At 39.0% G+C, this 13,991-nt stretch overlaps 2 protein-coding genes across 6 annotated transcripts; one reads left to right on the top strand and one right to left on the bottom strand.

The window, feature by feature from the left end:
• Positions 1 to 173: 173 nt before the first annotated feature.
• On the bottom strand, positions 174 to 9,476 carry LOC139772453 (proteasome activator complex subunit 4B). The gene is made up of 13 exons (XM_071706162.1): positions 8,807 to 9,476; positions 7,732 to 7,872; positions 7,125 to 7,290; positions 6,638 to 7,036; positions 6,407 to 6,555; positions 5,906 to 6,225; positions 4,404 to 5,403; positions 3,897 to 4,170; positions 3,309 to 3,689; positions 2,636 to 3,202; positions 980 to 2,551; positions 635 to 856; positions 174 to 465 (listed from the first exon to the last, which is right to left on the bottom strand). Exons 1-13 carry the CDS (start codon positions 9,058 to 9,060, stop codon positions 322 to 324), a joined length of 5,589 nt encoding a protein of 1,862 aa, XP_071562263.1. The 5' UTR covers positions 9,061 to 9,476; the 3' UTR covers positions 174 to 321.
• A 792-nt stretch (positions 9,477 to 10,268) lies between these two features.
• Positions 10,269 to 13,829, top strand: LOC139772457 (uncharacterized). 5 transcript variants are annotated; one of them, XM_071706173.1, is made up of 7 exons: positions 10,463 to 10,632; positions 10,723 to 10,941; positions 11,111 to 11,291; positions 11,363 to 12,152; positions 12,298 to 12,953; positions 13,218 to 13,332; positions 13,407 to 13,829. In XM_071706173.1, the coding sequence occupies exons 3-7, from the start codon at positions 11,156 to 11,158 to the stop codon at positions 13,627 to 13,629; spliced, it is 1,920 nt and encodes a 639-aa protein (XP_071562274.1). In that variant the 5' UTR covers positions 10,463 to 10,632; positions 10,723 to 10,941; positions 11,111 to 11,155; the 3' UTR covers positions 13,630 to 13,829. The 5 variants fall into 5 exon arrangements, with proteins under 5 accessions (XP_071562275.1, XP_071562271.1, XP_071562270.1 ...); XM_071706174.1 differs by lacking the exons at positions 10,463 to 10,632; positions 10,723 to 10,941 and adding an exon at positions 10,269 to 10,413; XM_071706170.1 differs by lacking the exons at positions 10,463 to 10,632; positions 10,723 to 10,941 and adding an exon at positions 10,277 to 10,445 and having other exon boundaries at positions 11,152 to 11,291.
• Positions 13,830 to 13,991: the final 162 nt, after the last annotated feature.

The following is a 13,991-nucleotide window of genomic DNA, read 5'->3' on the forward strand; positions in this document are numbered from 1 at the left end:
TATTTATTTTTTTATGATAAAATTACAAATATCTAATTTTAATTTTTTATCTCGCACATATATACAAGTATCTGATTCACGAAAATTTGGTTGAAATCTAGAATCTCCTTCTATGGTATACTTTGTCAAATTATTATCTGTAAAATTATATAGAAAATATAAGTATGCAAATGTAGGCTCAAATGTCATTTTTGTTTAATTTTTAATAACCACGTTACATTCTTTATGAACATGATTTTCATTCTTAAGTTAGCGTTACAACTATCAATTCTGCAATTACATGTTACATTGCTATATCGTATCGAAAAATTTCACCCTTGATTAAGCATAATGCGATGGCGGCACTGTTAAATCTTGTAATACAGCTAGTTGTTCTTCCGTAAAGCATTGGGCATGACCTCTCATTCCTGCCCAACCGTCGTAATGCGTCCGTTTGAAATCACTCAAAGTTTTCCTTATGGTCATCTATAATTCAAACAAATTAATTAAAACTTGTTCATATAATTAATATAGCTGAATTATACGTATTTCGTATGTATAATACATACGTACACACACACACACACACACACACACACACACACACACACACACACACATATATATTATTGTTATTATTACACGGTTAAATTACCGGTATAGGTTGCGGATCATTCATGTGAAGGCCGAGATGTTCGAAGACCGAAGGCATATATTTGGGCACGTCATACGGATGAGCGTGAATGAAAGCGCATAGTCCAAGCACACCACCGTGACGTATACGTATCGCGTCAATCTTGACGTTTCCCAACGCGTCTCGATTAATGGAATTATTTTTCTTTTGCAACCGGGTCTTTGCTTTTCTCTTAAACTCCTCCTAAAAGCATATAACGATCTATGTATTCGATCTAAATATTCAGGTCTTAAACTTTCTTAGAATCCAGAATTAGAAGATTAGAATCATTAGACCCAGAATTATAAATAATCTTTAGAAACTTGCCAGCAATTTCTCTTGATCCATGATAAACGTACAGTGCAATAGTCCACCGAGTACTTGGCTAGCCTTCTCTCTGACCTCTAAACGGTCATCTTCCAACAGGCGCAAAACGATATCTTTAACGCAGTTAATCCACAACGCGTTACTAAGAATTATGCCCATATTGTGAAAAACCAATACTTGAAGGAACTCCAAACCGGTGAACCTAGCGGACCACGATGAGTGTTCGGATACTGTTTTCACCGCGGCCAACGCTACCGACATGTCCTCCGGCAACGTAAATGCCTGTGCGAGTGTCGCCATGGTACGTAAACATGATTTATTAAGCTCCTCGTCCGCTTCCGAGTTTTCCAATTGACATATGATGGGAAATATTTGATAAAATCCTGACGTTGCGGTATACTGCAAAGGAGACAGGCTAATTGTAATCCATTTGCAAACAATTTTCAACAATCTTGTAGGCATCTCCCGTTCTTCCGTTTTGGATGTCGATGCTCCTTTTGATTCATCGACCGAAACGTCAGCCACTTTTTTTAACAAATTCTCCTCTTTGTCAAGATTATTTGGTTCGACTGTATCGTCATCCTTTACGAGTCGCTCCAGTCTCGGTACAATCTTATCAATCAGAGCCTGCATTCGCGGAGTCGCGGTGTCGGTCGTATTGTACGGGAATCTCAGATCGGTGTTGAATATAGTGACCAACACTGATCCCAGACGTTCTCGGACATTCTGAAATGGATTCGTCAGTAATCGGTTCTCCAAACGCACCAGCAAACGTTGCAGCAGTTCCGTCACCCGCCACGACTGCTGGTTCAAAGCAGACTGTAGCACGTACAGACGACCACATTCCACGAACGAGTCTTTCAGTGGCGGCTCCTCCATCAGACACTCGAGTAGCCAGTGGTGCCTGTTGGGATCTCTATGTTGTTGCATCGTCGCGAAGCACACAACCCAGTCTATAAGGGTCTCCTCCGTTAGATTCGCGATCGCGGTTCTTATGATGGGCAATAATGCCTGCCACATGTCACGCGTCATCTGGAACGGCCAGTGCTTGGCGCCTCTGACGATCCCGGCTGCAATCTCCGCGGCACATCGTTGGCTACTTTCGTGCTTGTCCGTCACCAGCCGCTGCAAATGCGGCAGGAAATGCTTCAAATGAACGATCCCGTGATTACGAAACAAGCCCTTGAACAGGAAACATCTCAACGCGTTGAATTTGTCCTTGCCTTTCTTCTCCTCCAGACTGAAATAATTTATAAGCTTCTCGATATTTTGTGGATCATTGAAGAAGGAATAGATCTCCCTCTCGCAGTCCGTTAACTCGCGCACTTCCGGGTCGAGACAGGGTTGTTGGGACGAAGGTGCGTATACTTGTAGAACTTTTGGCCAAACGTAGTAACCTATGTACGGTTGATGAACATATCTAGATTCGTCCCATTGCTCGGCGGTTAACGGGCGGGTTTCGTAATTATACTGTAGCCAAGCGTTGTCAGCTCTTATACCGGGCATGATATTTCGTGATTTTCCCTCCTTTAATGTGCTTTCATCGGACAAGCTGCGCACATCAACAGTTACCTAAAAAAATAAGAAAAAAAAATAAGAAAAAAGCATAAAATTTATGCAATATTTGCTAGACAGAATCCCATGAAATTTGTGTACCTTTGAATGTTTTCGCTTTTGTTGCTTTAACATAAATGTCACCACTCTGGTGGCAATTTTCCTTTCTTCCAAGGAATCGTGTATAAGCGCTTGTAAAAAGTAACGAACCAATTTTGCGGAATAGGTTTGATCCGGATGTACCAAGTCTCTTATGAAGGTCATCGCCATTACTCTGTGCCGCCAATGTAGAGATTCTTCGAGTATACAACGCAAAAGTTCATCGAGCAGATCGTTATACGCCGCCAGATTAGATCGATTGAGTTGCTCCAGGTTTCGCGCACCCTTCTCTATCTCCTTTCGATCAGGCTGTGGCAAGGCTGCTCGCGGGAAGTGTTTCCATAAAGCGCGTGCAGCTGTCAAACACGCGTCGGATATTTCGAGTTCGAGCGCATTCATAAATAAATATTTGCCTATAGTGTCTACGATGTTCTGTTTCAGGCGGATCACAGACAGCTTTTCGGACGGCTTAGAGAGCACAATGGCTGGCCATAATGATGTCACTATATTCAAATCTCCTTGCGTGATAATAGGAGCCGGTTGCGGTCCGAGTAATATATACAGAACACCCTGTTTTTCCAGATGGTTTTATAAAAATTTAATACCGATGTGTTTTTCCAAATAAATAATTATTTGTACGCGACGTTTATATGTCGCTTTTAATATTTAACGTTACCTTATACGCATCGTGATGTTCTTCGGTATCTCTTCCCAAAATATCAATAAGACGAGGCATTACGAGTAAGTGAGAATATGGTAAACTTTTAAAGGCGGAGAAGAGACTGGCTTGAGCTTTCGAGCGTACGTCCGCGTATCTGCCTACAGCCAGAGTGAACAGTTGCAATATTATTCGTTCGTGAGTTTCCGTAAGGGCGACCAATTGCGCGATCAGTCTGAGCTCGTGCTGAATATCACAGCGATCCATTATCACCGAAGCTATGTGACTCTTATTTCCCACCAATCTGTCCTCGAACGTCTTTTTGATGACTAAAAAACCCTTGCGCCGTCCGTCACGTTCGCGCAATCGTATCTTTCCCAATAATAGACTAGTCCAAATCTATAATTTGAGAAGAAGAAAAAACTGTGAAATTTTCACGCAACGCGAACGAAGAATTTGGCCAAGTTGAAAAATCTTTTATACACGGATATACAGAGTATATACATCCGTGTTAAAGATAGAAGCGACGAGTATCAAAATTTAGCGCATCATCCCGCAAAACAACATATATATTTGCACAACGTTTAACGTACACAGCTGCCATACCCGTATTAGTCCAAAAAAACTCTTCGTGTTGTCCTCCGCATTCTCAAGCATCGCCCGTTGGACTTGGCTCATGATCCCGGCGAGATAATGTCTAACGTTGCTTCCATCAGGCATCGTAACGTACCCTTTCATTCCGCACGCGGACGTTATAGATATATTCCATTTCACGGAAGACTCGATCAATTCGAGCGGTGCCTCTGTCCATACCGGTAGGACAGATTCGGAACCTCTGATAATGCTGCATACGATATTCAAACTTGCCAACAGTTCCTCCCTGCGGTTATTTATTCATCTATATATGTTAACATTTGAAATAGCTCCTTAACCTCTATGAATTTTATACACACAAAAAATATAAAAATTTGCATATTAAAATACTCTACTTAGTATTTTTGTCAAGTATTCAAAATCGTATGTGCCTCTACTTTTGTTAAAAATCTGAATTTTTACAACGACTATACGTAACGCAAGATAATATTGAAGATATTGAAAACCACGTAAACTGACCTACTTAATACACTAGTATTTTTGCAGTATCTGTTAAGCTTGTCAATTTGAACCGTCAAATATTTTGCGAAGATTCGTTGTACGACAGCGATCTCTTCTTCGCCGGGAATATACCATTTGATGCGGAAATTATCGACATCTACGCTTTGACCCCATTCCCTAACGTAAGGATAGTTGGGATCATTGTAGTCTCTCTCGTTGGAACTGTACTGCCATGGAGTGATGGTCGACAATGACGATAAAATGCACTTCAACAGATGACAGGCCAATTTATTGCCGTCCGTCGATCTCAAGAGGAGAACGCGATCGAGGACATCGAACAGCGTATCCATATGCGGTATCAAATTGTTGCCAGGCGTGTCAACGATCGCGGACAGTATAAGCATAGCGTGTAAGAGCCGATGGTCCAAGTTGTCCTCCTTCAGGATGTCCTCTTCTTCGTTAACCAGCGGCAAAATCGTTTGCACGAGCGCGGGCAGTAGCGTGCGCAGGGTATCACGTCCGTTGATGTGAGAGAAACTATTGTACACAACCGCCGCCAATTGACCGGCGACTTTGGTTTCGAGGATCCGTTCCGTCATGAACGTGCGCAGCTTGTGCAGAGCGCTCTCGAAAATCGCATCGCTGATTTCCCTCAGGAGGGTCGAGCACACGCCGGAAAGTGCCGCCTCTGCGATCGACTCCAGCTTGCTCTTCGAGTTACCGCTGCGATTCTCGAGCCGCACGTTCTCCGACGAGCTAGAATCTATGAACATGAACACTCTGTCCAGGAACTGCAATATGAAGTCCTCGAAGCGCGACGTTGCTTCACAGACTATCCTCTCCTCCTCGGTCATAACTGCGGTGGATCTAGAAGAGTCCACAATGGGGATCAGCGTCGCATAAACGGAGATAAGACGGAACGTAGCAAAAGTTTTTCCGACGTCGTTCGGATCAATTCCGGGTAACAACGAAAATAGCAGCGGCAACACGTGCATCGGTCCTTCCGAATAAACGTAACCTGTAGATAAAAAAGTGAAATTATAGGCCGAGGAAAATGGATGTGTGTACATACATATATATGAAAAAAAGGAAAATTACTGTTATAACAGGAACAGGTACTAATTACTTCTCGTACAGGGGGCGGGGGAAAATATTGAAATTTCTGTCATCAGGTAGACTCGAATCTGATTTCTCGTGGTTACGAGTCTGGCGCTTTACCACTGGCGGTCCACCTGATCACAGAAATTTTAATATTTTAAACCGCACCCTCCGCCCCTGTACGAGAAATAAAGAGGGGACTCTCGTGCGGAGAAACTGTGCTTCGTTTTTCGGAAGAGACAACGTTAAGCTGTTGTTCCACACGTAGCAACTGGCTATGTGTATCCCCCCTAGGAGGCCAAGACTCGATTTCGAGTTGCAGTGCCATTAATGATGATGATGATGATGATTTTAGTTTTATAGAATACCCGCAAATTATAGAATATTTCAATGTAACACATCTGAAAGCCCAAGTTTCATACCTTTGTTTATATTCCTAGAGCCTTGCACCATTGGTCTCGCAACAGCTACCATACAAATCATCGAAGCGGTAAGTTTATGCGGTTCGGTCAGTGAATCAAATGTAGACTGCATTCTTTCTAACATGTCCGGTATTACTAAACTCGGTCGCATAGTAGCTAGATGCTGTAAAGCCTGGCAGGCATCGTTTATACAAAATTTATTAAACATAGCTGTCATAGCTACTGGCAACACACTCTTGACAAAGGCGTCAACATCAGAATCGGTTAACTTGTAATTGTCGGGAATTGGAGTTTCCCACGTTGATTTAGCATATCTCTCTCTGAAACCACATAAACAAGATACATTTACATTAACCAATTAAACATTTTAATATTAATTATATTTTATACTTTTTGGAGATTATAGTAATTAAAACGGAGAGAGAAAGAGAGCGAGAGAGAGAGAGGGGGGGGGAGGGGAGAATAAAAGGGAAGAAATATATTAATTAAATGTTTACGTACGCGTGTAAACGTATAATAAAATGATATGGAAGTTTGAAAAGGAGTTCCTTTAACTTTCCCACCCATCGCCCAAAATTTGCTGGATAAAAATACGTTTCTATAGTTTTCAAGAATTTTTCCAAATACATCTGTGTGCTCGTACCATTTCCCTATAAAACATGTATGTATAAACATGTACAGTTATGATATATATATATATATATATATATATATTTATGTGTATAATCTTACCAAGGTTGCTACTATCCACATACTTATCGATGACATTTCCATTTTATGATTCAAAGTGTTTGGCGTCTGCTTATATGTTACTGGCAGATTTAGGCACCGTATAAATCTAGTAAACATGAAGGGAACATGCGGTTCCCAGTCAATATACCCGATATTAAAAGCCGCCAATCTTGCAATTAAACACATCATATCATTTTCCCATTGCGGACCATTGTGGCATACCTTCCACATGGTCATAAATTCATCAAACCACAACCGATATCCGATGGGATGATGCTCAGGAGATAGTTGCAATGGTAAAAAACACTCTAAAATCTGAAGGCTCGTGCACATTGTTAATCCATCATGAGGACAGAGCTTTGGTCTTAATTCATCTAATATTTCTTGCGTAGCGTTCAACTGTTACAATAATGTTGCGAGATATAAAATTAGTCGTGTGCCGAATTCTGGGAATGTTTCTTTTTCTTAAGAAAAGAATTGTTCTTACGGGGAAATAAATCTTTACGGAATAAATCACACAATGCAATAAAGTTTTCAACAATGAAGAGTTACGATATATTCCAATTGGATTGCGCCGTAGACAATGCGCTATAATCTCATATAAAGGTCTCCATGGAAGTTGTAATTCGTCTGGACTGATTAATTTTTTTTTCCTGAAAAAAAAAAAAAAAAAAAAAAAAGGTGAATTACATCAACCAAGGATTACATCAAATAAATTCTATTCCATAAGAAAACAACTTTTGCAGCAAGAAATCTGTTCATTTTGATTAGATTGTCTTTGCCACATTTCCATTTCGGTGTTTCATATTGTTTAAAACGCAATGTAAATTGATGACACACCATGTATCAATGTTTGCTGCGTTTCTGTCCGAAAAGTAAGACATATCTACGCTCAGAATCTTGCCTTTCTGCCTGAATAAGGTTCATTCTCTCATGGAATAGGTTTCCCGATCACAACTTACAATGTTAAAATTATATACAAACTGTTTTTTTATCAACTACAACTTTTTGGGGAAATTTTCTTAAATGTATTTGACAATATTTAATGTAACAACTTAATGGACAGTATATTCTTCCATTTCCATTTTACTTACTTTAACAGTAAGATCAATGTGGCGGAAAATTTGTTGACGAGGCATGTATCCAGATTCGATATGGTAACAAGCTCATACATTAATTTCACAAACGCTATGTGATCTTCTTTACTGAACTTCATCCCATATAGTTCTATATATCTGAAAGACAATTTAATCCAATATGTCATAATAAATTGGTACAATACAGAGTATTAAAAAAAAAAATAATAGATTAAGGACATTAGAAGGCAGACAGTACTCAAGTCAACTGAGCGAACAGTACGTAACTGATATAAAGCGAAAAGCTAAGTTTATCAGAGAGATAGCCATGTCTTTATTTATTTCTTTTTTTTACATAACTCAATTCTTATCATTTTAGATATAATATTGAGATAGGATTCTAGAAGAATACAAATGCAAGATATCTCGTATCTCGTGTTGGAATATATCCTAATTTTATGGATTTTTTTATGGATTTTTAATGTTCATCTTTTAACAAACCAACAGGCAAAGTAATTAGAATCAATTTATGTAGCGAAGACATGGATACGTGCAAAAATACAAACAAGTCACAATTTATCGCGAAAAGAGAAAATTATAATTTTTTTCTTTCGAAGAATGCTTCCATCTCCGATATAGAATAAATTGATATACTTGACGCGTCGTATCAATTTTTTCTCCCCAACTTGACATGATTTTATGTCCTATCCCATCTTTGTATATTTTTGTCACGCGTAAATTGTTTGACATGTATAATGTCAAACATACTATTTGTAAGGTTTTTAAACTTCCTTTTCTGATTTATTCGTTATCTTCCTTAGTTCTATCTCTAATTTGATTCTTTTTTTTCCCCACAAAAGTGATATTTGACAACAAGACGGTCGATACTTTCCATTTCCAAGTCCCTTTTATCTCTAACAAGCTTACATCAACCAGACGCTTTTCACTCGCAAATCCAAGACGAGTATTATCTGTCTTCCAAATCCTAAATGGTTTTTTCATTTTATAAAATGGACTTTTTTTAATACTCCGTAAATACTATAAAAGTATAAAAGATCTCTAGAGCTTCCAAGAGCGAGATTCCGTCGCTCACAAATTTAATCTGCTCGTCCAAAAGACGCATCCTGGTATGAGCTCACGTAGCATGACCGCACGTCCCAAGTTTCCCTTGATCTCGGCGAGCCACATCCGCGATTCCGCATCAAGCTCACTTGCGTAGGGCAAGAGTTTATTGTACACCAACTCCTTTTGCGGACGAAAGTTGACGAAATCCATCTCGAGCGATGACAACGACGGCATCGTCGGATCGTTGGCCACAATTGTATCACGATCGCACTCGTTAGTCATGTTCACGTATCACACGTATGTAGCAAGTAGCACTTCAACTTCAACTTCAACTTCAACTTCAACTTCAACTTCAACTTCAACTTCAACTTCAACTTCAACTTCAACTTCAACAGAGCGACCGAGTTAGAACCGATTAATTAGAGCCAAGTGGAGCCAAGCAGCCAAGCTCGGTGAGGGACGATGCAAATGATGCAATGGAATAACTTGCACAACACAGTGTTGAATCAACGACAACTTGCTTATTCTTATTCATTTTCAACGAGTCATGTTTGCGTCCAGGGAACCATGTTTAATTCGAATGAGCTGAAAACCAGCTGAGCCATGCAGAGCTGAACTTTGCAGATTTGCACTGATTTGCACTAATTAGGAATGTTCAGTGTAAAACTCGGGGCAGATGGCGCCATGGCGTTCTGTCCTGTCATGGCGGAGTCACTAACACTAACTCAATATACATGTGTGTGTTGGTGTATCTGTGAGCACATCCGTGAGATATAAGGTCTGTTTTCTGTTGCTGCACTGCTGAACTAGTGCACTCTAGTACAGAACTGCTGAACTAGAGTGCACTAGTTCAGCAGTGCAGCAACAGAAAACAGACCTTATATCTCACGGATGTGCTCACAGATACACCAACACACACATGTATATTGAGTTAGTGTTAGTGACTCCGCCATGACAGGACAGAACGCCATGGCGCCATCTGCCCCGAGTTTTACACTGAACATTTCTAATGCCACTAATTTGCACTAGAAATATAGGCCCGTTCTTTTTAGCTTTTTAGCTAATGGTTTCCAACATCGGGCGCTATGACATCTGGGGGGCCTATTACGTATCTTTTCACACGAGGTAAAAATGCGCGAAAAGTGAGAGAGTTCACTAGAGTATCTACGATTTCATTGGTCGAAATCTAGTAAATCTGCTCATTTTTCGCATTGGGCGCGTTCAGCAGGCACCAAGCTGCTAAGTAGCAGTCGAACGTGATTGGCTCTTACTTTTAGAACCAACCAATCAACGCAGAGTGTTGATAAGACGAACTCAACAGTTGTGTCTGCTGAACGCGCCCAATCGCGTTGCTCGGCCTGATTCGGCCGTCTGTAACCTAGAATCGAGCAACACGATTGGTCGAAACTTTACTGTTACGGTCTACGAAAAGTGTGTTTGCCCTGCTCTACCCATGGTCCGTGTTATCTCGTATAGACACGACCTATCCTATACATATGTATTGTACATATGTACGTGTGTATGTACGTAATGTACATACATATGAACGCAATTTAAAAATAACAAGTTATTATCCTGTTGACCAATTCTGTATTGGGTCCATAGCGCCGTTGGTATTGTTCATAAATTTTCAAGGTACCAGATTAACAGAAATAAATGATAACTGCGTAAGTGCAAAGAACTCGATATTCAAGAGTTTGTAACTAATTCTAACCTGTAATTTCCCACTGGATATTACGCGCCGGTTATTCACAATTGGCGATTATATTAATAATATTAATGTAGCGATGTATCTCGGATAACATATTCCAAATACGTTCGCGTGTCTATGAAAAATTTACAAATTTACAATAGGTTTGTCTTTTTTATTTGCCACATTGGACCGTATTGAAACTTTCTTTTTCGCCCTTCGCCAAATTTCAAACATACCTATTTCACTTCAAGTGCAGTGAATGTATCAGAATGTATTTCAAACGGACCTAGTCAAATGCTAAACACTTATGTCTGTTGAAACACGTGCCAGAGGCTCTAATAATATTGATTGCTATCTGCTTTCAAAATTGTGTTATTGCAATGCTCTTCGGGTTGACAAGGATCCAAACTATCCAAGGGCCTAAATAACAAGATTGAAACAGTCTTCCCAAGTTGCATTGATTAGCAACGGTACACTTGGCTTGTCTATCAATTGTCATTTTGTCAGTCTACTTTTTAATTAACAAATTCTTTCTTTCTTCCTTCTTTCTTTCTATTTTAATTTCGTTGAGAATACACGCATGATTGCACTCCAAACATACGTTGCATAGGTATACAATTACTATTTTGTAATTTTCAGAATAATTACTGTTGCGACGCAATAACAGCTTTCGTTATCAGTAGAATGAACGGGACTCTAAAGGGATTTCTGCGATTGTGTCCACCAGCACGCAATTGGACAGTCCTATCGAATTACATAGGTGCTATACCATTGCACGCGATACAGAAGGTATCGCGAGTTTATAGTACCAGTTTGACAGGTAACTGAATATCTCACACACATATTTCTGATGTAAACGTAACGTTCTAATTGAATCTACACGTTTCTTAGATCATACACAGCTAGAGGATTGTATATCACCGATAGAAAAGAACTATGTATCCACCGATATTAAGACAGCGTGCAAATCTATGGAAATATTAGAGAAGGCAGCGAGGAATTATACAAATATGACCGTACACGACGCTATCGACACAATATTTGTATTATTTAAAGCTTCTAAACATATGGGGGAAGATCTGCAAAGTATCAAGCAGCATATAGGCTTTATACGTCTCTGGGAAGTGTTAAATAGAAATGTTAGATTTATGAAAACAAATGAAATTATTAGCAGTCTCAGAATGTTGACGTATTTCAAGATTCCAGCCAATTGCATTCTAACTCAGTCATTATTGCAAATGATTCGTGCGAACGTAAATGACGCATCTCTCCGGGATATAATCAATATAATTATATTATTAAAGAAAATGGATAGTACACCATTGAGAGACGCTCTGTTGATAGCTCTACCTGTTGTGTTTGAGGCGCAGCTACCTACGAAATTGGATCCGGATGATATTTTTATGCTGACACAGTCATTAAGACTTATAAGTGAAAACAATATCAATAATCCAGAAGTGCAAAATACGATACTCAAGTCGTTACAGAAATTTGAAAATAATCTCGACGTACAAACGGCTTGGTCTATCTTTTGTAGCTTGTGCGTTGCCTCTTATCTGTCTCCGATGGCTTTTGAATTGCTGTTCAATATTCAAAAGATTTTAATAAGTGACGCGAAACGATTAAGTGTTCCAGACATAATGAAGGCACTCCATAAACTAGTGCTCGTCACTGCAAAGAAGTATGTATATTTAATATTTATATAAGAATCTCATGAGATAATATAATCTGGCGCTCACTCACTCACCCCCCCCCCCCCTCTCTCTCTCTCTGTGCGTGGGCGTGTAAGTAAAAAATGAGATATTGACAATATGTTATTGTTGTAGCAAAGAATATGGATGCAAGTTCTACAATGAGGCGCTGGTGGATGCTTTTGTCAGTTCAGCATTATCCGCAGAGATTTTTTTTGACAATAGTATCAATCTGCTGAAACTTTTGAATGAGCTGAATTATGCGCACATACCTTTCCTGGAATATTTAGCAGCGAAATGCTTCGAGCAGCCGAATTTGCTAAAAAACGCATCATATTTTAGAGTATCTATTTTCTTGGAAGGATTAATTAATGCCGATTACAAACCAGTATTTTGGGACATTATACGAGATGCGATACTGGCGAATAAAGTGGAGAACAAAGTCTTCAACAGATCTATGATTAAATTTGCTCTGCATCTGATAGCGTTAGATTGTTATAGCCCAAGTTTAATCAGCAAAGTTTTTTCTCAGATTATTAAGGCTAATGAATCAATGAGGAATATTCATATGAGGGAGTTGTTACTTTTATATCAAAGTGTTAAGACGCTGTATCCTATGTATAATGGACCGTGGCCGTCGCAAGATATACTTGAACATGCTATAAGCATACACAAAACGTTGCTCAGTCCAATACTTCCCACATTTTCCTTAAAGACGGCATTGGAACTAGCATTGGGTGGCCCTCAATATGTTCACAATGACTTGAGGACAAAACTTGGACATTACATTGGTAAGTTAGGGAAGAACAAAGTAATTCTTGTCCTTGTTACGAAAGGAGGAATATGTTGGTTCGCCAAGTTAAAAAGTATCTATTTAATTTTTAAACAGATATGTTAATTTCCCATAAATTAATAGATGAAAATAAATTCAACATGCTGATATATCATTTAACACAATTATCTTTAATAATTTATCATGGTCCGTTAATTTATCCGAGTCTTTTTCTTAGCTGCAATTAGCAATTTGAAATTTGAATTAAACTTTATCACTTTAGATCACGTTGTTGTAATGAGGAAAGGTGGATACCCGATTGCAATTAATACAGTTACATCTAATGGAACTAACGTAACATACGTTGAGGATATACAAACTCCAATCGAAAGTCAGATGTAAGAATACACTCGGCTTATTTAACGTATTACAATTGACTGCATTGCTCATTATTACTAATCTTGGATTTTAGGATACTCATCTTTAATTTACCTGACGCTGCGTACGCTGTGAATTCTCAGAGACTAAAAAGTACATGGTTGTTGAAAATTAAGTCCGTGGAAGCGTTAATAAAAACCAATGCAATTGCGATAAATTCTACTTCTTGGATGAAACTGCCCGAATATGAAAGGCTTCCCTATCTGATGCGAGCTATAAGGCTAAAGTGCGAAGATGACTCGTTCTTAATAAAATGAATCATTTTATAATCAACATGGAAAATATGTTATGTAGGATTCTCATCGAATATATATTCGACAAGAATGATGTATTTTGAACGATACAAACATGACAAATGTTTATCAACTATTAATGTACAGCTGTACAAACAATTGAAATATATATGTAATAAAATTATTCGTTTATGAGAAAATAAAGAATATAAGATAATGTGTGAGCGCGCACGCAGCATGTGTATATACATATATCCCACATGCAGTTGATTTCTCCTATTCCAAATCAGCTCTTCGGGATTTTCCTATTACGCTGCTTTCTTACTATCCATATTTACCATTTGACCACATTTTTCTTCCTTCTGCGGATTTGTATCTCTATCGGG

Source organism: Temnothorax nylanderi, unplaced genomic scaffold, assembly GCF_030848795.1.
Source record: "Temnothorax nylanderi isolate EJ_2023f unplaced genomic scaffold, tnyl_v1.0 TNYL_tig0049_pilon, whole genome shotgun sequence".
Lineage (NCBI taxonomy): Eukaryota > Metazoa > Arthropoda > Insecta > Hymenoptera > Formicidae > Temnothorax > Temnothorax nylanderi.

Coding starts and splice junctions, on each gene's coding strand:
- LOC139772453 (XM_071706162.1), bottom strand. CDS start 9,060: ATGACTAACGAGTGCGATCGTGATACAATTGTGGCCAACGATCCGACG. Junction 6,226..6,406: donor TTTATTATACGTTTACACGC/GTACGTAAACAT, acceptor ATGTGGTTTCAG/AGAGAGATATGCTAAATCAA. Junction 3,203..3,308: donor AACATCACGATGCGTATAAG/GTAACGTTAAAT, acceptor CTGGAAAAACAG/GGTGTTCTGTATATATTACT.
- LOC139772457 (XM_071706170.1), top strand. Junction 12,153..12,297: donor GTGCTCGTCACTGCAAAGAA/GTATGTATATTT, acceptor TTATTGTTGTAG/CAAAGAATATGGATGCAAGT. Junction 13,333..13,406: donor ACTCCAATCGAAAGTCAGAT/GTAAGAATACAC, acceptor CTTGGATTTTAG/GATACTCATCTTTAATTTAC.